The sequence below is a fragment of the Culex pipiens genome, chromosome 2 (genome assembly GCF_016801865.2).
Source record: "Culex pipiens pallens isolate TS chromosome 2, TS_CPP_V2, whole genome shotgun sequence".
In the NCBI taxonomy this organism is placed as follows: Eukaryota; Metazoa; Arthropoda; class Insecta; order Diptera; family Culicidae; genus Culex; species Culex pipiens.
This window is the reverse complement of record NC_068938.1, coordinates 72,917,071-72,942,891: the sequence shown is the minus strand read 5'-3', so window position 1 is coordinate 72,942,891 and position 25,821 is coordinate 72,917,071. Positions and strand designations below refer to the sequence as shown.

General features: G+C 38.9%; 2 protein-coding genes across 6 annotated transcripts in view; both read right to left on the bottom strand.

Annotated features, from left to right (window-relative positions):
• Window positions 1-1,264: 1,264 nt before the first annotated feature.
• Window positions 1,265-10,764, bottom strand: LOC120423189 (D-3-phosphoglycerate dehydrogenase). Its single transcript, XM_039586892.2, has 6 exons — window positions 10,529-10,764; window positions 10,410-10,460; window positions 2,506-2,660; window positions 1,956-2,308; window positions 1,661-1,879; window positions 1,265-1,572 (listed from the first exon to the last, which is right to left on the bottom strand). Exons 1-6 carry the CDS (start codon window positions 10,610-10,612, stop codon window positions 1,436-1,438), a joined length of 999 nt encoding a protein of 332 aa, XP_039442826.1. The 5' UTR covers window positions 10,613-10,764; the 3' UTR covers window positions 1,265-1,435.
• Window positions 10,765-16,533: 5,769 nt separating this feature from the next.
• LOC120422309 (E3 ubiquitin-protein ligase MIB2) overlaps window positions 16,534-25,821 on the bottom strand; it is an 83,540-nt gene continuing 74,252 nt past the window's right edge. For all 5 annotated transcript variants that reach the window (XM_039585720.2, XM_039585708.2, XM_039585715.2 and 2 more), the window contains 3 exons: window positions 25,445-25,746; window positions 19,613-20,267; window positions 16,534-19,556 (listed from right to left, as the gene is read on the bottom strand). In XM_039585720.2, the coding sequence (XP_039441654.1) occupies window positions 17,585-19,556; window positions 19,613-20,267; window positions 25,445-25,746 (2,929 nt within the window). In that variant the 3' untranslated portion in view covers window positions 16,534-17,584. The remainder of the gene's footprint in view (window positions 19,557-19,612; window positions 20,268-25,444; window positions 25,747-25,821) is intronic.

Here is a 25,821-nt window from a genome sequence, read left to right as displayed (position 1 = left end):
GCCGAACAGTGCGCCTCACGTCACCTCGCGCCAGTTCGGAAGTGGGAAACCGGTTGGTTTCAGCGCTGTACGTCACCAAAGCGCTTCAACAAGATCTGCCATTCATCCCTTGGCAGCCATTTTGGTGAGCGACCCCCAACTACCGCTCATTTCCCGGAAAAAAGCCACCCCCTTCGGTCACTCTTGGGAAAAAACAGAGCGCATCGAGAGCGTGAACCCTTCCTCTGCCGCTCACGCGACGCCAGCGCCCGGAAGTCGAGAGTTCTCCCCACGGAAAGGTTGAGAACTACGAGAGCCAGCGTCTGACGCCGGCAAGTGTTTATGCGGTCCACACCGCGAGCCCGGACACATCAATAAAAACGCCGCTGCGACACCTAGCGGCCGATAGCGCCACCCGATCGATAGCGTAAAGCCGACCCGAGCAGAAAGCGCGCGTCCACGTGCGACCTCAGCCCGCGCGCGTGGGGTTCCTGTACCGTTCCTGACCAGTTCCTGAAGCGTAAGTGCGTGGCCACGCCGAAGCCGTTCCTGCCCTCGCCGCCCGCATCTAAACCAAGGTCAGATCTGATAATTTTTAAGAACGATTTTGAGCTCAATAACTGTCCCTAGCGTAGAAGTGACGTCACGATTTTGTTAAGTTGAAAATATAGGGATTAATTTTAAACGCAGCTAATTGGCTTGTCAATTGGGTTAGTTAGTCTGCAGGGGTTAAATCGGGGAGCGTCTTTACTTGGGTGTGGGGATTTACTACTTAATACATCATATCGCACCACCAATAGCCGTCGAGTTCTTTCTTTTTCAACAATAAAGCGTAATTTACCTAAATTTGTACTTGATTCGTCACTTGGGACCTGCTAGTTGAGATTCGGTATTTGAGTTCGAAAACAACCCGCCCTGAACTGGAGCCTTTGGCCGGGCCAGTTAATCAGCTTCAGCAGTCTTCCTTTTAGGGAGTGGCGCGACGCCTAGAGCGTCAAAGCTGCTGTTCGCCTAAGGAACAAAGAAAACCGTTACAGGAAAACTAAAAAAAAAAACAGGAATAAATTTCAAAATGATGAAACAAAAACTAGCAAAGCCTTTTGGCTTTGTGAAAATGTTAAATTATGTAAAACTTTGTCCGGAGTATTCCTTGTTCAAATTTTACAAAAATGAACCAATTTACGTTTTTAGAATTCCCGTGGACGGACAATCAGCCGAGCGCCATTCAATCATGTTAGTTGGGATTGTTCAGTCATTGTGGATTTTTTCTTTCAATAAATTTACATTTTTGATCTTTAATCATTTATTGACATTGCTACCTTTATCAGTTCCTTTACATTCAAACAAAAGTGAGCAATACCTTTCCTATTCTAATTATAAATGCTTTCAAAATCGACAAAGTCAACATCCAAGTTCAGGCTCAATTACATGCGAAAAATAGCAGCCGCAATTCAATTTAAAACACATTCTTCAACACCTCCCGATTGACGACGCCGGCATACTCGGTGTACTCCTCGGACGTCCCCGTCAGGGCGATGAATTGTTCCGCGACTTCCACAGCGACTCGCACCTGGGCCTCTGACGTAGATGCTCCTGTTTGTTTGGAGGAAAAGTGAAACAACAAAAAAACAGCCCGAATTAGCAGTTTGTTGGAGGGAAAATATTGCCAATATGGTATTACCCAGGTGTGGCGTTGCAACCACCCTCACGTGATTGATGAGCTTTTTGGTGGTTTCCGATTTCGGCGGTTCCTCCGGATAGACGTCGACGGCCGCACCGCCGCAGTGGCCACTCTCGAGTGCGTCAAGCAGGGCGGCCTCGTCCACGATGCCACCACGTGCCACGTTCACCACGCGGACGCCCTTCCGGCACTTGGCCAGCGTGGTCGCTGAGATCAGATCTAAAAATACCAACGAAAAAAAAGAGTGTCATTTTAGTTATTGATAGTTTCCATCATCATCGAAGTTAGCTCATACTTCTGGTGGCCGGAATCAGCGGCGTGTGCACGGTAATGTAATCCGCCAGTGGCCAAATCTGGTCCAGCTCCATCTTCTCAATGCCCGCGGCACGAGCCTCCTCCAGCGTCGTAATCGGATCAAATCCAATGACCCGCATTCCGAACACCTTCATCCGGATGCCAACTTCACGGCCAATCCGACCGAGGCCCAGAATGGCCAGCGTCTTGCCGTACAACTCGCTGCCCGAGTACAGTTTGCGATCCCAGCGACCCTCCTTCATGCTACCGGCGGCCGGACAGATTGGCCGGGCCAGCGCTCCGATCAGGAAGCAGGTCAGTTCGCAGGCAGAGATGGAGTTGCCGCCGGGGGTGCTGGAATTGAAAATAATATTAAAAATCACACACAATTGATATCGATGATTTTCATTGCAAGTGAACGTTGGATGAAACTCGCATAAGTTCGATTATTTGAACACCCGGTGTACTTATCCAACTCGGCAAGTCTCGTTGGATAATAAACCACTTAAATAACTGGCTTTGAATAATTTCATTCTAAAAAAAATACTCACTTCAGCACCAGCACGTTGTTCCTGGTGGCGGCCTGGATGTCGATATTGTCCACGCCGGCCCCGGCCCGTCCCACGGCCTTCAGGCTGCCAGCCCCGGCGTCCAGAATCTCCGCCGTTATTTTGGTGTCCGAGCGCACGATGAGTGCGTCATAGCCCTGGGGGCAGGCAGCAGCAGCGGGGAAAAAACAAATAGAAATCACTCATTATCATCATCGAATGGGGGGAGATGAGTTGTTCTTCACAGAAGAAGGAAAGAGATTAGATGTTGGATTGGTTGGGCTCTTAGCAGAGGGAAGGAGGATTGTCACTCAAGACATCGGAGTAAAAGTGATAAAGATTGCAGTTCATTGATTACGGACTTCGAGACGCAAGGGTCAACCAAGTAAAGTTGATGATAATAGAGTTCACTCCGTAAGCCGTCATCTTACTTATACTGTTGATTCTGTCTGGAGATTAATTTAGGACAAAAATAACCCGCTTTTTCAATTCATGGCAATAGTCAATTCACTACGAAATCTGCCGATTTTGACCATTTTTATTTTTAGAATTTCCCAGCCCAAAACAGGAATTTTTTAGGTACTTTTTTCTCGACCCTCTCCGATTTCAATGAAACATTGTAGACATGTTATCCTTCGCTTATAAAAGCCATTTTTGTGTATATGGAGCCAGTAACACTCGATAATAACATTTGAGAAGGACGTAAGTGTTTTAAATATTTTTGTATTTCGTAATTTAAATACTGCTGTATCTCTAAGCCGTTGCATCGTATCAAAAAGTGGTCAAAGACAAACTTGTAGGAAATTTGTTGGGCTTTCCGAAAAAAAATAAACTGAAAGAAAAAAACACCTCATTTTTATGAGATTTTTTTATTTTTAAGTTTAAAAGTTAAATTTGAAAGTGAGCCCACGATTTTTTTTCGTTCAAAATTTTTGTGGAAATAGCCTAAGATGTTACAAAAAGACACACGAAAAATGCAGGAGGGAGCAACTCACCAAAAAAAATACAAAAATCATTTACTGAAACAGTTATTTTTTTTCAAAAGTGCTCTAAACATCAAAATTTTCAAAAACCGAACACGAGAGTCTATTCTCCAGACAATTTTACATAAAAGTCTCGATATTGACCATTGTTTAAAGGTTTAAAAAAATTAAACTGATGAAAAAATAGGGTTTTGATGGGTTTTGACTATTTTTATATGACAGACTTGATTTTTCTGTCTCAATAATATTTTTACGACTGCACCCGCTACTCTCGAGCGTGAAAGTTCACTTTCCTTTGCGCTCCGTAAAATTATATTTTTCTCGACGCGAGTGAACAAAATATCCGCGAATGTCTCCCCCGGGGGCACAGAAGACCGTTCCGGTTCGTCGCAACCCGTTTCTTCAGCCGGGCCAACTTCGTAGTGCGTCTCCTGGCCGAGTAAAGAAACCTACCGATTCCACCAGACGTACCTGGACACCAGCCGTCTTCAAGAATTACGCTGCGGATGTCCCCGACCCGACGAAACTACATCCATCCTACCAACCACGTAGCCCAGTTCAAACCCGTCAAAAAACGGCCCAAGATGCTGCGCACCAGCACCAGTCCGCAGGTTCGTCCGGAAAAACATTCTCCGGTGGCAAATCGGTTCCATCAACCTCAACAATTCCAACCTCCAACACTTACGATGTGTTGGACGAAGACAACGATAACCGCCAAGGCAATGATGATGATGATGACGACGACGACGACAAAAGCCAGCCAAACGATCCGCGAACTGCAACGATCACAAAGGATGATGCGAAAACCCAGAACAAGAAGCAGCCGCCGATTGTTATTCCTGATTACCCTGGAGCAGCAGTTGATAATCTTTTGTCTCGTGCTGGCTGTGAGTATGAGATATTGATCTTGAAAACAAGCATCCGTATCAGCACACTTAACCGTCCAATGTACGGAAAAGTTGTAAGTGCCCTGAAAGAAGGAAATGTACCGTATTATTCGTACGACTCCCGAGATCAAAAATCGGTGAAAATTGTCCTGACCGCACATACGTGGAACTCCGTATAAATTCTCTCTCAAAAAGTGGGCCCGGAAAGATTTGTCTAGTGGTATAATAAGGATTTTGTCCACGACATTGTCATGGCATCCTTTGACCAAAGAAATTTCACTATACCAGATAGACAGAAGCCAAACGTAAACAATCAAGCTCTGCTTACGGATGCGAAAAATTGTATTATTTTATCGCAGCTGAGAGGTATTTTCAACTAAAACATTTCAGCAAGTAATATTACTGAAATCTTACTGTAGAAGCTTCCTTTAAGCACATAGGAAAAGTTGCTGACTCCGTCAAGCTGCTTGAAGAAACACGACTGTCTGTAGTACAAGTCCAATGACCAATCACCAAAAACATTAGCAGCAACTCCACAAATTTTGTTAGATTTATACTTGCGTGAAACCAATATGGAAAACTTATAAGTAGGTTAATAAACTTAAATAATTTGAACGGGATTATTTCTTAAGAAATTTAAGGATTATTCCATTTCCAACCATTTTTTATTTATTTTGTCAACCGTTTTGATTGACTGTCCCAGTTTCATCCATGGATTACTTTGATTGTGTTTTGACAGGTTTATACCAGGGTTTCACTGGGCAGCAATATACGAGGGGTATAGATTTTGAAATCTTAATGTTTTACACAGTTTGAAACCCCTCGATCCCATCTGGCAGAAAATCTTGTCTAATTGTTGCAGCTCTCCACCGCTAGAGGCAGGACCGTACGATTCTCTCTTTTTGAAATTAAGTTCCACCTATGTGCTGACCGGGTACGTTCCAGTAGCCCCTTCTCAGCTGGCGGAAGTGCTTGCTGAGTACGACGTACACCCGCAAGAGATTAGAGTGATCTCTAGCAAAGAAACTGTTACAGGTGAACACGTCCTTTACCTGCTAGTTTTCGACCGGGGTTCGGTAAAGATCCAGGACCTCCGCCGAATAAAAACATTGGACGGTTTCGTGGTTAGTTGGCGTTACTTTGTCAAGCGGCCGTCCGATGCAGCTCAATGCCACCGGTGTCAACGCTTTGGCCATGGTTCCCGCAATTGCACACTTCCTCCCAAGTGTGTGAAATGCGGGGAAACTCACCCCACGGACCAGTGTTCGCTGCCCCGGAAGTCAACCCTGGGGGAAAACAACAATGCTGAGCGGAACAAAGCTAGGATCAAGTGTGTTAACTGCCAAGGGAACCACACAGCAAATTTTCGCGGGTGCTCCGCCCGGAAGACCTACCTCGAGGTGCTGGAGAAGCAGCGGAAGAAACCAGCGAGCCGACAACCTGCAAAATCCCCGTCTCCGACGTCTCCGGTTACGACTCATCCGCCTGGATGGGGTCGTACTTACGCTAGCGTGACAGCATCGTCAGGCGATCCAGCCTCGAGCTCCAACGCAGTTGCTGATGGTGGTGGTGATCTTTTCACTCTTTCGGAGTTTCTTTCGCTGGCAAGGGAAATGTTCACTCGTTTCCGAGCTTGCCAGAACAAGGAACAGCAATTCTTGGCTCTTGGGGAACTCATGATTAAATACATTGGAACATCCTAAGTATTCATCGTGGACCTTCGACGTCAGAAGCAACCTGACAAACTTTGTAACTTAGAATTAAGTTTTTCCTCTCCCTATCCCCATCCTCAAGTTATATCAGTAGGTTTTTTGCTAGTTTTTCCTGCTTCCGCTTCACCTTTTTCCCTTCTAACGACATCCATAGATTCTAAAGTACTTAGCCATAGCTGCAAGGAATCCCATATCACTATAATCCGTCAACTAAATACCACATTTGTAAACTGATAAGCACAACTAATAAATACAAATTGAATTGAATTGAATAATATTTTTACCGGAAAGCTCGTCCAATTTCCCATAAGTTTGTCTTTGACCACATTTCAATTGGATGTATGGCCTTACAGATATAAGCTAATTTACAACCCAGGTTACTATACTACACTGAAAAAATATTATGTTATGAGTTATGAGCAATGTAATTAGTTCATATCTGTAAGCCCATACATCCAATTGAAATGTGGTCAAAGACAAACTTATGGGAAATTGGACGAGCTTTCCGGTAAAAATATTTTTGAGACAGAAAAATCAAGTCTGTTATATAAAAATTGCCATAAACCATCAAAAAACCTATTTTTTCAGCATTTTTATTTTTAAACCCGCTGTAACTTCACAAAGATTGGACTTAGGACAATGGTCAATATGGAGATTTTTATGTAAAATTGTGTCGATAATCGATTCCCGTATTCGGTTTTTGAAAATTTTGACGTTTAGAGCACTTTGCAAAAAAACAGTTTCAGTAAATGATTTTTCTATTTTTTTAGGTGAGTTGCTCCATCCTGCATTTTTCGTGAGTCTTTTTGAAACATCTTAGGCTATTTTCACAAAAAAATTGAACTCATAAAAGTGGGATGTTTTTTTTTCAATCAGTGCACAGTGGGCGAAATGAAACCCAAAATCGGACTTAATTGAACGCGTGTTTCTTAATTTAAAAAATCCGAGGAATCGATTGGTGATGGTTTCAATTACCGCACGAAACGGCAAAGGGTCCATTTTGCCCCAATTCCTCAGTTTTTACATTTTTTCTTGAAAATTGGTCTGTATTAAGAGCGGAAGCTTCATGCGGCCATCCAAAATGCACTTAACTTATGTGAAAATGTCCCAGGAATCCAGTAAAAATAACCACTTGCACCGCAAAAATCATCTAGGGCCCATTTAACCCCAATTCCGCTATAAAAGCATTTTTGGCCATTTCCAAATGTTAGGTCAAATTTTAAAAATCTGAAAATATTTTTATCGTAAAGATCAGACAATTTTACATACGAATGATGATTTGCACTTGATTGTTTGACACATTTATGTTGGTCATTGGTTCACCCACACAAGTCTACATACCATTTCGGTATCTGTCCATACAAAAATTGTACGTAAATATTCGATAATCTATAACTTTTTAATGAATTTTCAAATCAATTTGGTGGGTATTGTTAAAGACTATTTAGAAAAATAGGTACACGGAATTTTTGATTATCATTATTATTTTTTTTTTTTTTCACAAAAACTCTATTTCCCAAAACATTTTTTGGATTTTTATTGTATGTTTTAGACGACAAAAATTCGACAAAGATTTTTTGAAAAAATAGTATTTTTTGGAGAAAATCGAAATTTCATACAATTTTTTTTACTAGCCTAATTTTTACACGTAATATTGAGTTAGCAAACGAAAAGTACTTTGCCGATATTTTGATACCGAGCCCCATTTTCAAGATATAGCCTCCGAATGTTTGATTTCACCGAAATATTTGCTGTTTTTCGATTTAAAAAAAAGTCTCACCCAAACAACCCTATATTTTCTGATGTAGATATCTCAGCAACAAATGGTCCGATTGTTAAAAAGTGAAACACTCGTGAAATTTTCCGATCTTTTCAAGAACAATATTTTTTTAAATCATGCCATTTTGAAATGTTAGTCTCTATATTTTTTTTATTTTCAAAAAGATGATTTTAAATGATTTTAATTTAAAATAGAGTCCCTATGTTGAAATGTTTATTTTTTCTGTAAATTTTAAATGGCACATCCAATAACTTTTACTGATCACTTTATTTCTCGACATTTTGCTATGAGACTTTTTGTCTACTAGAGAATAATATTAAAGATAATTTGTGCATTTAGCGAGAGTCTGATGGAAGAATGCTACAACCCTAAACTCGTGTAAATAAATAGGATTTCATAAATCGTTTTGAAATCGTAGATTTTTGAATTTATTTGGGTAACAAAAACATAAAAAAAGCATTTGCATTTTCTTTAAATGGGGACAAAATATCAAAAATGGTTATTTTCCATTATTTTCTACTACAGTCATCCCACATATTCGGAACACCCACAAATTCGGAACACTTTTGTGATAATATGTTAATAGCATGCCAAATGCAGCTTTTCTCTCGACCCTACTATTTTTAGGACCTTTATTTGGACATTTACTTGCTATTTCTAGTATTTTCTAGTAAAAGTAGTACTTTTTGAACAAAAAACTCACTTCAAGACTATTTTATCCTGAGCAGCAAAACACTGCCTCCAAATTGCCTGTTCCATAATTGTGGGATATTATAAAATATTATATTATAATTATAATATTTTGTGCCTCCAACAATTGTGGAAAACCTGAATTTAACTGATATTTTTACAAAAAAAGTTATTAGCCCATTCATAAAATATTACTAAGCTTGAGTTACGTTGGTTTCAGTGCGTGAAGTCATTATTGCAAAAAAACTCTGTACTCATGAAATTTTCAAAATATTTTTTTCGAAAAGATCGGAAAATTTCACGAATGTTTCATGTATTAACATTGATAATCGGACCATTATTTGCTGAGATATCGTCATTAGAAAATGGTGGGTTATTTTGGTGAGATTAAGAAAACTTCAATTTTCGTGTTTCTTTTTCTTAAAGTAGCTCTATCTCAGCAACCCGAGGTCCAATCTTCAACGTCTCTTAGACAATTTAATAGCAAATTTTCTGAACTCTACAAAAAAATTTTTTTAGAAATGGTCACTCATGGTCACTATTAAAAAAAAAGAAAAACTGCAAATCAAACTATCGGTCGCTATATCTTGAAAACGGAGCCCTTTATTAAAAAATCTGTGAAGTACTTTTCGATTGCGAATTCAATTTTGCTTTAAAAATAATGTCAAACTTGTTTTTGCAAAAAAAATCATTTTTTTCCAAAAATCACTGTTTTTTTTTCAAAAAATCATAACTCGGCGGGGAAATGGGAAATTGAGTTTTAGTGAAAAAAAAGTTGATAACAAAATCTGCAATTTTTTCCGTGTACCGTTATTTTCTCAAAAGTACTCAACAATACCTACAACTTTGCCGAAGACACCAAATTGATCAAAAAATTCACTCAAAAGTTACAGCTGTTTGAATATTTACATACCATTTTTGTATGGTCAGCAGCCAAAATTGTATGGAGACTTGTATGGGTGAACCAATGACGCAAAACAGCTTATTTGGTCATAGGGAAGGCCCCCACAAAGTTTAAGTCAAATCAAAAAATACAAAAAATAAAAATGGTCGAAATCGGCCGATTTCGTAGAGAGTTGCTCAGTTGTTCGATACAGCTATTCGAAAGATCGCAAGAAAAGCTTTCAAATGAAGGTAAAAACGAATGATTAAGTTCAATTATCGATTTTCTATGATTTTTTGAACATTGGCCGATCTGTAAACTGTTCCGAATATACAAAAGGTGCAGACATGCAGTTAGCATAATATTAAACCGTTGAAAAAAGCTAAAATTAACCATTTAGAAAAAGTTGAAAGGGTTGAAAAGGGTGACAATTAAATTAAAATTTACGCAAAAATAATTTTGGCTTAAAAATTATTTACAGTCATGACTCGATTATCCGAAGGCCTTTGAAATTTTTACTTCGGATAATCGAATTAAAATTTTGTATTCCTGGTTTTTGATTGCAGAGGTTAAGTACCCTAAAGTGATTTAAAATATGTAATAAATTGTTTCTGTGCAGGACGGTATTTGTAGACGTCCCATATGTGTTCGCAAGACAATATAGTTCGTATTCTATTGTAACTCTTCAAGCTCTATCTGTCCCTTCGCACACTGACCCCCGTCCAAGTCGATTGGCTCAGTTGTAGAACGAACAATTAGTTGTTTTATTACCTTACGAGTTATAGAGATTCTGTGCGGCTGAACAAGAAAACACAACGTAGGAAATTCGAAGGCTACCTCTGGCTGAACAAAATGTTAAATTCAATAATGTTTTTTTTTGTTTCAATAGCATTGGCGGTTTCATAAAAAAAAACTATAGATTTCTGCAAAATGTTCCGTTAACGATTATGTTTTTAACTTCATATAACTCACCTTCACTTCTTTCACGAGCTGTTCTTTCGTAAGCTTCAGCTTATAATCAACCTGTAATTATAAAAACACAATTTAAAGTGCTTTTCGTCCACCAAAAAAAAACACTCATTTTAACTAACATTAATACCGTGATCCTGCAACAGCTTCACGCACGAATTGTCGACCGCGTCACAGACGAGCACGTTTTTGATTTCCAAGGGCATTTTCTAATGTTTCCAGCAAGTGCCTTCTAAGGTCAAAATCAATTACAATTACACTCTGTGTGTGGACCCAATGTCACTCCGTCAATTGATTTCAAAGCCAAGTTTAAGCGACACAACTGCACCGCACCAACGACGAACTGCAACTAATGCACTTTTCTACGAGCGGGTCGAGCCTCATCAGCTTGCGCCTGGGCGACGACGACGACGACGATTTAAAGTGCAAGTGTAGGCAGTAGAAACAGTAATATAAGCTAGGCTGGAATAAGCTCGATTTGATAGAACTAGAAGAGAAGGAAGGGAGGGATCGCAACTGATGCGCTTTGGAACCGGTTGCGATTACTAATGCAAAACTGTACTTTTTATATGGGTGTTGGCGAAACTTTCATGAATGGGATTTTACAGACGATTACAAAGATCTGTAAAACAATTTCATATGTCGAAAATAATATTATTTTTTTGTTGACAGTTTTGTTTTTCACACTCCGTGATATTTTCGTGAAACTTCGTGTTTCTGGATAGTGGTCCCCGTGAAAAATGTTTTTTTTTTAAACAACAATTCTAGGTCCTTCAAGCTTTGGGATTTCCTATGTTTTTAAAACCTTTCAAAACATATCTTTCTCCAAAAGGGTTCTGACAAAATCAATTTGTTTTCATAAATTTAAAATGGATCATAGAAAATAATCGTCGATACTTATTTTTTGTATTTTTTTATTTGACTGCAAAGTCTCAATTTCGTCCATACAAGTTTTCATACAATTTTGGCAGCTGTTTATGTATTAAAAGGCTTTTAAATATTCAATATCTTGAGAACATATTTTCAGATTAATTTGATTTAGCAAAGTTATAGATATTGCTAAGAACTTTTAAGAAACAAAATAGCATAGAGCAATTCCAGAATTTTTCTGGTACTTTTGTAACCGGCCCTCTCCGATTTCAATGAAACTTTGTAGACATGTTATCCTAGGCCTATATAAGCCATTTGTGTGTATATGGAGCCAACAGTACTCGAAAATAACATTTGAAAAGGGAGTAAGGTTTTCAAATGTTTCCGAATCCGATGCATCGTATCAAAAAGTGGGCAAAGACAAACTTGTAGGAAATTGGACGAACTTTCTGAAAAAAAAACACTGAAACAAAAATACACGCCACCTCCATGAGATTTTTAAAATAAATAGCTAAATTTCAAGGTGATTTCACGATTTTTTTCGCTCAAAATTTTTGAGGAAATAGCCTAAAATGTTACAAAAAAACTAACAAAAAATGCAGGATGGTATGTCTCTCCCAAAAAAATAAAAAAAATCATTTACTAAAACTGTTTTTTTGAAAAGTGGTCTAAACGTGAAAATTTTCAAAAACCGATAGTGAGAATCGATTCCCCAGACAATTTTACATAAAAGTCTCCATATTGACCATTGCCCTAAGTCAAATCCTTGGGAAGATACAGCGGTTTTAAACATAAAAATGATTAAAAAACTGTTTTTTTGTGGTTTTCGGCAATTTCTATATGACAGACTTGGTTTTCTAGTCTCGTAAATATTTTTACCGGAAAGCTCGTCCAATTTTCCATAAGTTTGTCTTTGACAGCATTTCAATTTAATTACATGTTCATAACTGTAAATAGAATATTTTTTTTTCAGTGTGGTAGAAACCTGGATAGTAAAAAAGCTTACATAAATAATAAAACGAAATAAATTGACAAGATGTCAAAGACAATTTTTTGGGAAATCGGACGAGCTTTCCGGTAAAAAACATTTACGAGACTAGAAAAACAAGGACAATGGTCAATATGGAGACTACTATGTAAAATTGTCTGGGGAAACGATTCCCACTATCGGTTTTTGAAAATTTTGACGTTTAGACCACTTTTCAAAAAAACAGTTTTAGTAAATGATTTTTGTATTTTTTTAGGAGAGACATACCATCCTGCATTTTTCGTCAGTCTTTTTGTAACATCTTAGGCTATTTCCTCAAAAATTTTGAACGAAAAAAAAATCGTGACATCACCTTAAAATTTAACTTTTAAACTTAAAAATCAAAAAATCTCATAGAAGTGGCGTGTATTTTTGTTTCAGTGTATTTTTTTCAGAAAGTTCGTCCAATTTCCTACAAGTTTGTCTTTGACCACTTTTTGATACGATGCAACGGCTTCGAGATACAGTAATTTTTAAATTGCAAAATACAAAAAATATTTAAAAACCTTACGCTTTTGTCAAATGTTATTTTCGAGTACTATTGGTTTCATATACACAAAAATTGCTTTTATATGCCTAGTATAACATGTCTACAAAGTTTCATTGAAATCGGAGAGGGTCGGGTACAAAAGTACCAGAAAAAAATCCTGATTTGAGCTGGAATTGCTCCATAGCCATTTTTTTAATTCGAGTTTAAACACACACAAAAATACGAAAACCCATTTAAAAAAAAGTTTTGATTGTCCCATCTTCCCATCTTTTGAGTCCTGGCATAAGTTGAAAAAAACTTTTTCGTAAAAAATGATATTTGAAAACGTGGTAAAAAATTCGAAAAAATCATGTTTACTTCATTTTTAGATGCAACAGAAACTTTACAAGACATTTCGAAACCTGGCACGGTTTTCGAATCATATTTTTAAAAATTGATTTTTTGTTGATAACAAACTTGACTATCCCAGAATGCTTTTTACTAATGGATCAGAAAATTTCCTGTAAATGTTATTCAAAGTTTTTAAAGATTGGACCAATGTTTTTGAGATACAGCCTCCGAAAGAAAATGATACAAGAAAAACGAGGATTTTTCTACATCACCCAAATAACGATAACTTAGCAAACGTGGGTCCGATTTTCAATGTAAATAAATGGAACAATAGTTTTTAAAATTTAAAATATTCAAATTAACCCTAACATTTAATAGACACAAAAACTAAGACCATGTCAAATGTTACGATTAATTTAATTCAAAATATTTTTATTCACATCGGCATCGACATATGATCAGGTAAAAGGAAGCTATTTGGAAGTTAATGAAATTACAAAGAGTTTAAAATAAAGTGGTAATTTAAACATTTATAATTCTACAGAAAGCAAAAAAAAGCATTTTCGAACATTTTAGGGTAAAGTGGCATTAAGGGTGGCCACTCAAATTCCATTTTCGAATTCCTGAATTTTCTAAACTTTAAATACTATAAGAATTTCTCACCCAAAAATTTCTGCGAAAACTGTTTATTAAATAGTGACCACCACAGAATTTAGCATAGCACAGCATAGCATTGGTGTCTACCCGTAGCTGCTACTTCGTTATTGATCAGGACCCCCAAACATTGCTCCGTGGACCACAGATGAAAAGTAGGAACCAATCATCACCCCTTCGCAATTTTCAAAGGTCCCTATCGTGCTGATCAATACCGACGCCGGCCACGACCAGTGGTAAGACACGGGGAAGTGGATGGGAATGTTAGCCGATACTTGAGTGATGGGACCGCTAAATCAGCTGCGTCTCCGACAAAGTATCACATGAGTTTTGAGGGGTTAGTAAGATGGGTATGAGGTCAGGATTCACTGTGGTAGGTGATGCGACCATGAGCAATTTGTTTATCGGTTGAAATTTTAAAAATCTTAGGCAGCCGGCTGCGGAAAGATACCTATCTAGGGATTTAAATATAGGATTAATTCGACCGTGATTCTCCAGAAATTCTCCGTCGGCGTGCCTTCCGATCAACGGTGATGTAGGAAGGGCTTCATTCATTAAAATTATTTTATATCATAAGCCTTAAAACATATCCGTCGACGTGCCTTCCGATCCTCGATGAAATGGAAAGGACTTAATCTAGCAATACGACTTGCTTGTCTCAAAAAACAAAAATCGGATCGTTTCTATCGAAAACTATACAAAGAGAACAAAAATAAAATTCATCAGCCAACGAACGCGCGAACAAAAAATAAATGAAAAAAAAAAGAAGAAGAAATCCAATCACCCCATGTACATAAATAGCGACACAAAAGAGATGGAAATAACACGAAAAAACAGGACTGCGCGTCCCCACAAGCACCGCACTACTGATCAATAGTGACCACCACAGAATTTCTTAATAAATTTAAAAAAAAACGGCAAATAAAAATAAAACAAAAATAATTTAGTGCGAAGCCCAAGTAATTAGGAATTGTGCAATAGCTAAATTTAAATTAAATTATTTTTTTTCAAGACAGCTTATTATTTCTCTAATATCTAATAGTTCATGCAAAAAAAAATTTCACTTGATATTTTATTCGATAACTCTATGTTGATTAATTAACTTGTCCGTTTTTTTAATGAATTCGATTTTACTTTAATGACGAGTCCAGTTTAGCAAGAACTTTACACATACATACACACTTTACACTACAGTCCAGACTCTATTATTCGAAAGCCTCGGAAAAATTTCACTTCGGATAATCGAATCACGAAAAAACTTTTTTTTCGCTGTCTTATTTTTGAAGTATGACCCCTAAACTACACTAAATTGATTTACATTTTTAAATGGCGGCAAATATGGCGGCCAATGACGAAATTTTGAAAAAAAAATGCATTTTATTATTCAATAAGCAATCAACTATTCAAATTTGACTAAAATGGGGTCGCAGTACTCGAATTTGATGTTTAAAACAAGAAAAAGAAAAAAAACTGAAAAACTAAATTTTTTGTTCGTGATTCGATTATCCGAATTCCCATACAAACCTTCGAATAATCGAAACTTCTGATAATCGAGGCTTCGGATAATCGAGTCTGTACTGTACTTCTTTAAACATATGAGTAATGGCATAAATTTTAAAACATCTAGAATCTAGGTTTAATATTTTTAGAATTTCTTTAAACCCAATCTCATACAAAGTGAAAGAGTAGAGTTTTTGAATGGAGGGCCAAATTTAAATAATTGTTGATTTAAAAAATGGAATTACGTATTTCAATTTTGTTTACAAATAATTTAAAAGTATTTTCAAAAGTTTTGTTTATGTCAAAATTCAAATCTACAAAACCAACATAATAGTTTAAAATAGTGAAAGGAACATTGCATTTGTTGTTAAGTGCTCAAGACGAGTTGAGTTTTATTGAATCGAAATTTGAGCATTATATTGTAAAGTTAGACTGTAAAGTCATTCAATAGATAGAAAATAAATTTCCAGCGAGTATGCTTAGAATTCAAGACTTTTTCCCGATTTTTTAACGCATTTTGGAAAAATTCACACTTTTTCGATTTCTCAACTTGAGTGGCCACCCTGCATATTGCTTGGAATTGCAATATCTCGTAATAAACTAACATAAAAATATGGAGATAAAGAAAATGTAAAATTATCTAGAAAAAAAAACGCCAAAAACACCAAAAACAACATTTCTCTCCGTCACACCTAGTAGCTTCCAGTTCATTGACCACGATGAATCATGCGGGCGATGATGGCTATAGGCAATCAATATTACATTACTAAGCACCAAACCGGCGGCGCTGCGTCGCCGCTAGCCCTCATTTTGCAGTCCCTTCCTTCCTCCGCCATCATCACGGTCTGCCCATGCGTAAGTCCCTTAGAACACGTTCTTGTTGTTGTTGTTTTGAGCTGCAGCAACTCTCCAGCAGATTAGCCTGTGCGAGCCACGTCCAACTGATAGCGTCTCGTCTCCCCCCTGCTACTTGATAGTGCAAGGCCCTTAGAAACTAGAACCGGGGCTGCAATTGATAATGTTGTGGCGCGAATAGTGATTGCGAAACGAGTGCTATTTAAAACAAACAAGCATCATCGTCTGTCGTAAACAGGAAAAGTGAGTTTTTCAACGTTGGACGATGATGGAACCCCTCGAAGAGGGAGCTAATCTGCTTGAGTTTGATTAGAAATCGAACGCAAGTTTGACGATAAGGCAAGATGGAAACAACGACGAAATTCCAGAGTGTCATCACTTGTCAAATGAAACAAGGGTGCTTATTTTTTTTTATTTTTTTGATACAATGAAATAAATATCAGTTTATTAATGTGTGTGTGTATGCTTTTTCTTTCTTTTTTTTGTCTTATGTGCGTACAAACAACTTTTTTTCTTCACATTTTTTCTTTATCATCAATAATAACAATCGAGTGCGCGCGCGTTTTTTTTTTCTTTAGATTTTTCTCCCGGCTTCTTTTTGCTCTCTTCGATATACAATATATATATTAAAAATTTTGCAATATTCCACAAATAAACATTGTTGTTCGTTTAGCTCGCGTCAATATCGGTAATCACCTTAATACAAAAAAACACGTGTATGTTGCAATCAAAAAAACTACAAATATATGAAAAAATGTATTGGGGTTTCTTCTTCTTCACTTTCAACTAACAAACGCGGTACTCTGTTTTTTTTTGTCTAAATATGATTCTTCTTTTTTGTTCAGCTTACGCACACGACAGAGAGGGACGACGAGAACGAAATAAATACGGTTCGGTTAACTGATAGAAACACTGAAGAAAGACAGACAGGACAGAATGAAGTAACGCGATGGCGAGAGGTGCGCTGGCGGTGCAACGTTTTGTAACGGTTTATTAGGGGGGAGAAGGTGCAGTAAAGAACGGCGCGTGCGTGTGCTCCAATTTAACAACAAGCAAATCAGTCAGGTTTTTGGGGCCAAGTCGCCTCGTTTAGCATGTTTTTTTTTTGTTTTTGTTTTTTTAGCATTTAGATTCACATTCGAATTTTTGTAAGTTTTTCTTTTGTAGGATTTGGAAGAACATGCACATAAATACACTTATTAGACTTTTTTCTGTTTTGTTTTTCTCTTAAAGATTGGCTTATTTACACTTTACGATAGCGCGATGTCGTTTTTTTTTCTTTTTTGGTAGCAAGAAAGGAAACATTTTGTTAGGAAAATACTATCTACTGTAAAAACGGGATTCGGCTCCGCTTCCGGAGCGTCGTACACAGAAGCGCACAGAGAAATGTGTTTGTGTGTGTTTAGATAAAACGACAGGAAGTAAAGATCTTTTGGTAACTTGCCTTGCGCCTTAGTACAGGTTGATCTTCTTGGTGATGGTTTTGCGGCACATGTGACAGATCTTGAGCGTCTCGGCGCACTTGGAGCAGGCGCCGTGGCCGCACAGGAAGGCCACGTTGCGGCGCCGCTCCATGCAGATGCTGCAGCAGTGCGTTTCCTCAATCTCCATGATTTTGCTCTCGAGGTAGCGCAGCCGGTCGGCCGAGGGTTGCCGGGCCGCTTCCTTCGGGTTCAGCAGCGGCTTCCCGGTCACGGTGAGCCGTCGCTCGATGTACATGCCGCAGGAGAGACACTTTTTCATCCGGACGCCGCACTCTTCGCAGGTGATTTGGTGCTGGCAGGGCTCGAACACGATCAGCTTGAGCTGCTCGTTGCACACGATGCACTCCTGCGGGATGGTGCTGACCACGGGGGGACTGCTGGGGGCCGACGAGGACGATGAAGGTGGCGGCGGTGGCGCGTTTTTGTCCGAGTACTGCCGTCGGCTGATATGCTTCGATGAACTGCTGCCGGATTCGGCGGCGGCGGCCGCTGCCACCATGGTCGGCGATAAGGCTCGATTTGGTGATTGGAAACGGGCTGGGCTATCTAACGGGGTGGACACTGGATCGCTGAGCGGTGCGTTCGTTGGTTCGATGTTCATGCGTTTGGACTCGTCCGGCTCGTGCGCAGTCACGTTCGGATGGTGGCTCGGGATCGGCGGAGGCGTTCCGATGGCCGCTTCCCGATTGTGACCGCGATTTCTGCGTGCCGGAGTCGGGGGATTCGACTGGCCGAGGCCACTCGTGCCGGGACTTGCCGCACCCTCCGGAACGGCCGCGTTGTTCCCCTCACTCTCGTCCAAATTGTTACTGGCGGTCATACTTACAGCTTCCATGTTCGCCACCAAATGATTCATCGGCTGATCGTCCTCCTCTTCCCGAGAATTATTCAGCGATCGATCCGTGGCCGGAGGAATCGCCGCCAGCGCCTTTTCCCTAGCAATCCGCGCCCTCTCATAGCCCACGATAATATCCTTGATCTGTTGACTAGGAATCCAATCCAAAACCCTCGCGCCCTTAAAGTTCACATCCAACGGACAACCCTCCTTCGCCAAAAAGCACAACAACGCGTACATCAGCCGATTCTCGTTGATAACCGACGCCAACGACACAAACATCTCGTAAATCTTGGGCGACTCAGACGCCGAAACGTCCTGCACCAGATTCGCCTTCTTGATAATGCACAAATGCATCGCATTGTCCCCGTCCTCGTCCTTCGCCGCAATGTCACACTTCAACTCGACCAACTTCTCAATCGCCGCCGTGTGACCCTGCGAAACGGCCAACAAAAACGGCGTCTGCCTCCGATTATTCCTAATGTTAATATCCGCCTGGCCCTCCTTCACCAACACCTCAACCACCTTCGAGTGCCCGTTCAACGCGGCCAAGTGCAACGCCGAAAAGCCATCGTCCTTCCGCACATTCACCAACTGCCGCGCCAACCGAATAATATTCCGCGCCGCGTGCACATTCCCCTTCAACGACGCATGGTGCAACGCATTGAACCCGCGCTTGTTCCTAATCGTCAAATCCAGCGTCGAACAGTTGCACAACAGCTCCACCACCTCCGTGTTCTCCTTCCCGATCGCATCGTGCAACGCCGTGTCCCCGTACGCGTCCTGCACGTTCACATTCGCCCCAAACTCCAGCAGCACCTTCACGCAGTGCGGCGGCTTCTTGTGCGCCGAAATGTGCAACGCCGAACAGTGCGACGAGTTCAGCACGTCAATATTCGCGTTGTGCTGCAGCAAGATCCGCATAATCTCCGGCTGGTTCCCGAACGCCGCATAGTGCAGCGTCGAATCGCCCTCCTTGTCCACCACATTCACGTTCGACCCGAGCGCCAACAGATGCTTCACCAACTCCACGTGACCCTGGTGGGCCGCCACCTGGAGACACGTCTTGCCACCGCTCACGCAGTCCACTTCCTCTTGATTGGCACTAAAAAGAACAGAAATTACAACCTACTCCCGACAAGCTCAGCCAAAAAACCTCACCTGAGATAATTCTGCACAAAGTCCATATTCCCTTGGGCGGCCTCCCGCACCAACCTATCCGCCGCCGACGTCCCCGACAGCCCCGACAGCGGCGTCATGTGGTGCTCGTTCGTGCGCTGATTGCTCAGGTCCATCATGCTGTTCGACCGCTCCGTGGCCGTCGCCTGCGAAATCAGCGCCCGCTCCAGCTTCACGCACTTCGGATTCACCGTCCACGCCAAATCGTCGTCCAGCTGCTGCACCCGCAAGTCCCCGTCCCCGTAGATCTTGATCACCTTTCCCGACTTCCCCAGCACGTGGTGCATCGTTTCGACCCACTCGCCGTGGCCCTTCTGCAGCTGCTGCATCTTCCCGGCGTCCGTAATAAAAGTCACGATATCACCCACGTTAAAGCTGTAAATCTTAACCAGCGCGGCCGGGTGGAACGTCCACCGGTTCGCGCAGCCCTCGTACTGCACCCGGATGTCGCCCTTGTCCGTGATGCGGTGCACGATGCCGATCTTGGTCAGATACTCGCCCATGCGCGGGTTCCAGCCGCCGTGGCCCTGCTGCAGCACCATGAGGCGTTCCTCCGGGATGGCCACCTGGACGCGGTCGCCGACGTTAAAATGCGAGCGCACCGGCGGCGACACCGGCTGCTGCTCCTCGGGTTGACCTGGAATAAAAGCAAAAGGACAGCGTCAGTAGGGCATACATTTTATAAAATCTTCAAGGATGTTAACTGACAATCTTATCAATATTTTTATTGAAATATTACAATTTTATATATTTTGCTAAAACATCATTATGACCAATACAACTTATACTCGAACTTTTGTATCTTTTGGAGGAATTTTCTGATCGATTTAGTATCTTCGGCAAAGTTATAAGTGAGCAATTTTCTCTACCAAAATCGGAAATGGATTTTATTTGTATTTTTTTACTTGGCTCAAACTTTGTGGGGGCCTTCCCTATGACAAAATAAGCTATTTTGTGTCATTGGTTCACTCATACAAGTCTCCATTAAAATTTTGGCTGCTGTCCATACAAAAATGGTACGTAAATAATCAAACAGCTGTAACTTTTGAGTGAATTTTCTGATCAATTTGGTGTCTTCGGCAAAGTTGTAGGTATTGTTGAGGACTTTTGAGGAAAAATAGGTACACGGAAAAAAATTGCGGATTTTTTAATCAACTTTTTTTTTCACTAAAACTCAGTTACCCAAAATACGTATTTTTTGATTATCGAGATTTTTTTAAATGTTTTAGGGGACAAAATCCGCCAAAAATCTTTTGAGCCATAGAGAAGCATGGTCAAAAAATCCGAGTTATGAATTTTCGAAAAAAAAAACGATTTTTCTAATCTAATCTAATCTAACCCTAGCGCAGCCAGTCTTTCGAGGGCATCCTGGAAAATGCCTTAGGTTGATTAACGCCTAGCATCCTCTTGTCAACATTAACATTTGCAGTGCCTCAATGCAATAAATTGCTTTGAAACATCACAAACGTTAAAGCGGCCAGGCCAACTGCGTAAAGTTTACCGCAAAGATGATTCATTGAAGTGGATTGAGTTTGAGCACGAATGTTCAAACAACAACACATTTCTGAATCTACAGGGTAGGAAGAAACGTGGGGATCCCCCGCTCACGTTCCTGTTTGTTAAAGCAATAAATCGTTGGAAGCCACCATGCTAAGAAGTTTTGGTGCTCCGGGACCTTCTGGGATGGGACATTGTATTTCCACAAATGCCCAGGACACTATTTGCCGTGGTTATAGCGCCACAACTCGTTAAAAAAAATGAAATTGAAAAAATTGTGATTTTTGTAAAAAATCGAAATTTTATGCAAAAACAAGTTTGACATTATTTTTTTTACTCTACAGATTTTTTTGATAAAGGGCTTCGTTTTCAAAATATAGCCACCGAAAGTTTGATTTTAGCGAAACATTTGCAGTTTTTCAATTTTTAAAAATAGTGACCACGGGTGACCATTTCTAAAAATATTTGGGCGTAATATTCAATGTTTGGAACTTTTAAAATGCAAGTCTTGATTTAAAAAAATTTAAAATATTTTTTTCGAAAAGATCAGAAAATTTCACGAATGTTTCATATTTTAACATTGAAAATTGAACCATTAGTTGCTGAGATATCGTCATTAGAAAATGGTGGGTTGTTTTGGTGAGATTGAGAAAACTTCAATTTTCGTGTTTCTTTTTCTTAAAGCGGCTCTATCTCAGCAACCCGAGGTCCAATCTTCAACGTCTCTTAGACAATTTTATAGCAAATTTTCTGAACTTACAAAAAAAAATTTTAGAAATGGTCACGCATGGTCGTTATTTTTAAAAATTGAAAAACTGCAAATATTTCGCTAAAACTTTCGGTGGCTATATCTTGAAAACGGAGCCCTTTATCAAAAAATCTGTTGAGTAAAAAAAATAATGTCAAACTTGTTTTTCCATGAAATTTCGATTTTTTTCCAAAAATCACATTTTTTTCAAAAATTTATAACTCGGCGGCAAAAGTTGCGGATTTTTGTCCCCTAAAACTTATAAAAAAATCTCGAAAATCAAAAATACGTTTTTTGGGAAATTGAGTTTTAGTGAAAAAAAGTTGATTAAAAATCCGCATTTTTTTCCGTGTACGTATTTTTTCTCAAAAGTCCTCAACAATACCTACAACTTTGCCGAAGACACCAAATTGATCAGAAAATTCACTCAAAAGTTACAGCTGTTTGAATATTTACATACCATTTTGTATGGACAGCAGCCAAAATTGTATGAAGACTTGTATGGGTGAACCAATGACACAAAATAGCTTATTTGGTCATAGGAAAGGCCCCCACAAAGTTTGAGTCAAATAAAAAAATACAAAAAAAATAAAAATGGTCGAAATCGGCGGATTTCGTAAAGAGTTGCTCAAGTGTTATTTTTTCGCCAATTTTTATGTTCATTTACAAAATTTTCAAATTTTACATAAGTCTTAACAGACTTTGATTTTGTTTATATGCTTTAAGGAACGCAAAACCGCTCTTTTTCACAGCATAACTTTTGAAGTACTTAACTAAACAGTACGGTGTTGTTAAGGTGAAGTCGAAAAAAAAATCCGCGCCGTCCAAAAAACCAATCCGCGAGATATCCGCGCCATATAAAGAAAAATAATTTTGCGACAAAAAATACAGAAGAGTTTAAAAATTATTTCATTTATTAAGAAAAAAAAGAAAGTATTTGAGAACAAAAGTTAAACTCGTTTTATGTTTAAGGGCTTCTTTGGATGTAACGTGAAAATCAAAAATGTTTAAATTAAGTTGTTTTCAATAAATACAATTTTGAATCCATAATCCTCATGAGACCAAATCTTAGAACACAGAATCTTGAAACGCCGAAAATTTTATGGACAAATTTATATTTGCTAGAATGAAGTAAACTAGATGGAAAAACCATAACAATAATTTTGACCAAAAGAGAGATCCAAAATATTATTAAAACATTTAGAAATTTAATTATAAAAACGAAATAAAATTTATTCAGAAATTAAATTCAGTTCGTACTCGATGATACTCACCAAACACTCACTCAGAAAAATCGAAACAGGAAATTTGTATTCTTTTCTTCTCAAAATTTCTCTAACCTAAAATATGACTCCGAAAATGATTCAAAGTTATCAGATTTTCTGTAATCTATGATGGTGACAAAAATGGTAGCATCTGAGTTTTTATGGATTTTACAATTTATCAATTTAAACATTTGGGAAATAACATTTTTGTTCTATTAATTGTCTTTAATTTTCAATTTTCTTAAATTTTTAAATTTATAAATTTTTGAATTTTGTAATTTTGAATTCCTTAGTTTTTCGAGTTTTCAGTTTCAGATTTTTAAATTTGTATTTAGAAATTTTTCATTTTTTTAAATGTTTGAATCTGAGTTTTTAATTTTTTGGATCAAAAAGCTAGAAAAAATTGGGTTTTCTGAATTTCTGAAACTTCGAATTTCGAACCTTTTTATTTTTCCCCAATGATGCTTAAATTTAGAATAAATGTCTTTCTACGGGCTCAATCCCATCTAAAATTCAAAGGTGGACAGCCAGCTTCTGTTACGTAAAATCAAACTCATATTTGGGAATTTTAGCACAGTACGGCCACCGGAACAAGCCCCAATAATCATGTCTTTTACACCCAATGTCTATAACTTCGGGAAAAGTTTGAAATATGAATCACTAGATTAAAAATTGAATGTATCCAGTAACGGCATGATTCGAATTCCCGGACGCTTCGAAACCCGAACACCTCATCTTCTTTTATCAATTATTTATGGATATAAGTTCGAATTATGTATATCAACACTGTGTTGTTTGATGAATTTTAACATCAACTTTCATTTAAAGTTTGTTTGAACGCTGTAGTAAATGGCAAAAAAATAAATAAAATAAAATTATAGGTTTACCAAAAATGTGAAACATTTCACTGCAATATTTCATAGGCGTCCGAAGCACCGGGACGGCAAAGTCGAAATTTATGGTTTTGATTTCCTTAAATTCTAGCACAATTTTTTATAAAACGTCGATTGTTTTGATGTTAACAGCTTATTTGAGACCTAAAGTATGCCATTCACAAAACATTTCAGTCCAAATAAGCAAAATCGAGTGTCCGGATTTCGAATCGGCTTTTATTGGAGTCCGGGATTCGAAGCACAACAAGTCATTTTAATTTTAAAATTCCGATGAAAAATTGTTTGAAAAGACATATTTTGCATGCATTTTCTTAAAATTGACTGTTTAAACTACACCCTGATGATATTTATACATTTCTAACTTGTTACATGATTTTTATAAAATAAACAATAAATAAGGTTAAATCGTGCTTTCCATTTTATTAGGGCACAAAACTTTTGTAAACAGGAGTGTATCCCTCTCACACCTTATGCAAACTGTCATTTGAGTGAAAGGGTTTACAAAAGTTTTGTGCCCTTTGAAATGTTATTTGGAGCCAAACATGACTCAAAACTCAAAACAAAATAAATAGTCAGATTCGTTAAGCAGATGTCAATGAATCATATCATTTGGATGTAGTAATAAATTTGTTTAAGAAATCCTCAACAATACATCCTGAAAAAAAATCGCGCCGTCCGTAACAACCCTAAAAAAAGGCGTATTATTGAAGAAGGATCACCCTTTGGAAATGTTAGTCTTGATTCCAAGATTTTCAAAAATATGTTTTCGAAGAGGTAGAATTTAACAATTATCAATAAAAATTTAAAATTTGCAGGCACAATCCCTGTCGTGCTAACATGTCGTACGCTGCTTTTGACGTTCCGAGAAAAACGCGTTTTAATGTTTGACCTTGAATAAATAAACGAGAGCACGCAATTTAAACAATAACAAACACGGTTTGTTTGATCAACCATTCTGTGCTTTGCCCCGAAGTTTGGTTGAATTTGGTTACTGGAGTCCCGAGTTATAATTGAACATGTTTACGCTAGTCGAGCTTGTACATGTGTCAAACGCGTTCTGACCTGAAATTCCTTCTTTCATATGAAAAGTGACAAAAATTTTCGGAGCTTTTTTGGTTTTTATAGAATATCTCAGGATTGAAATCGAATTTTGGGGATCTGTGAAAGTCAAAAGGTGAAGTTTTGTGAGCTGCACAAATTGGCATTCTTAACTCAATTTGGCCCAAAATGCACGTGCGACAAATTAGCACGACAGCGACGAATAGGTCTCTCTGGCCAAAGATAAAGTAGTCACACAATTTAAGTTAATTTAATTAATATAGGAAACATTTTCAAGAGTTTTGCTAATTCTTGTGACAGTTGCTCAATAAAACTTGCTGACTTAATCCGACAATTTCAACGGTCAACTCACCCAGCACTGGCATGTGGTCCTTGTAGTAGTAGCCTCCGACCGCCGGCTGCACGTACCGCAGATCGACGTTGCCCTTGTGGCCGAGCCGGTACACGTTGGTCGAGCCGGATGCCCACGACACGTTCGCTACACTTCGACAGGATTCGTTGTCCCAGCCACGAATTTCCATAACACGCCCCGTCTTGTTCGGACCACCGTCCTGGTTATTCCATTCCCAGTCGGGACCTCGGACCACACGTGCTCCCACGAAGATGCCCTTCAGCTGGATCTTGAGCGCTCCCTGGCGGGGCGGAACGCGAACTCTGTGAAGAAGAAAAAAGAAAAGAAAACACACAAAACGCTCATAAATCTTCAAATTCAATTGTGAAAAGAGAAAA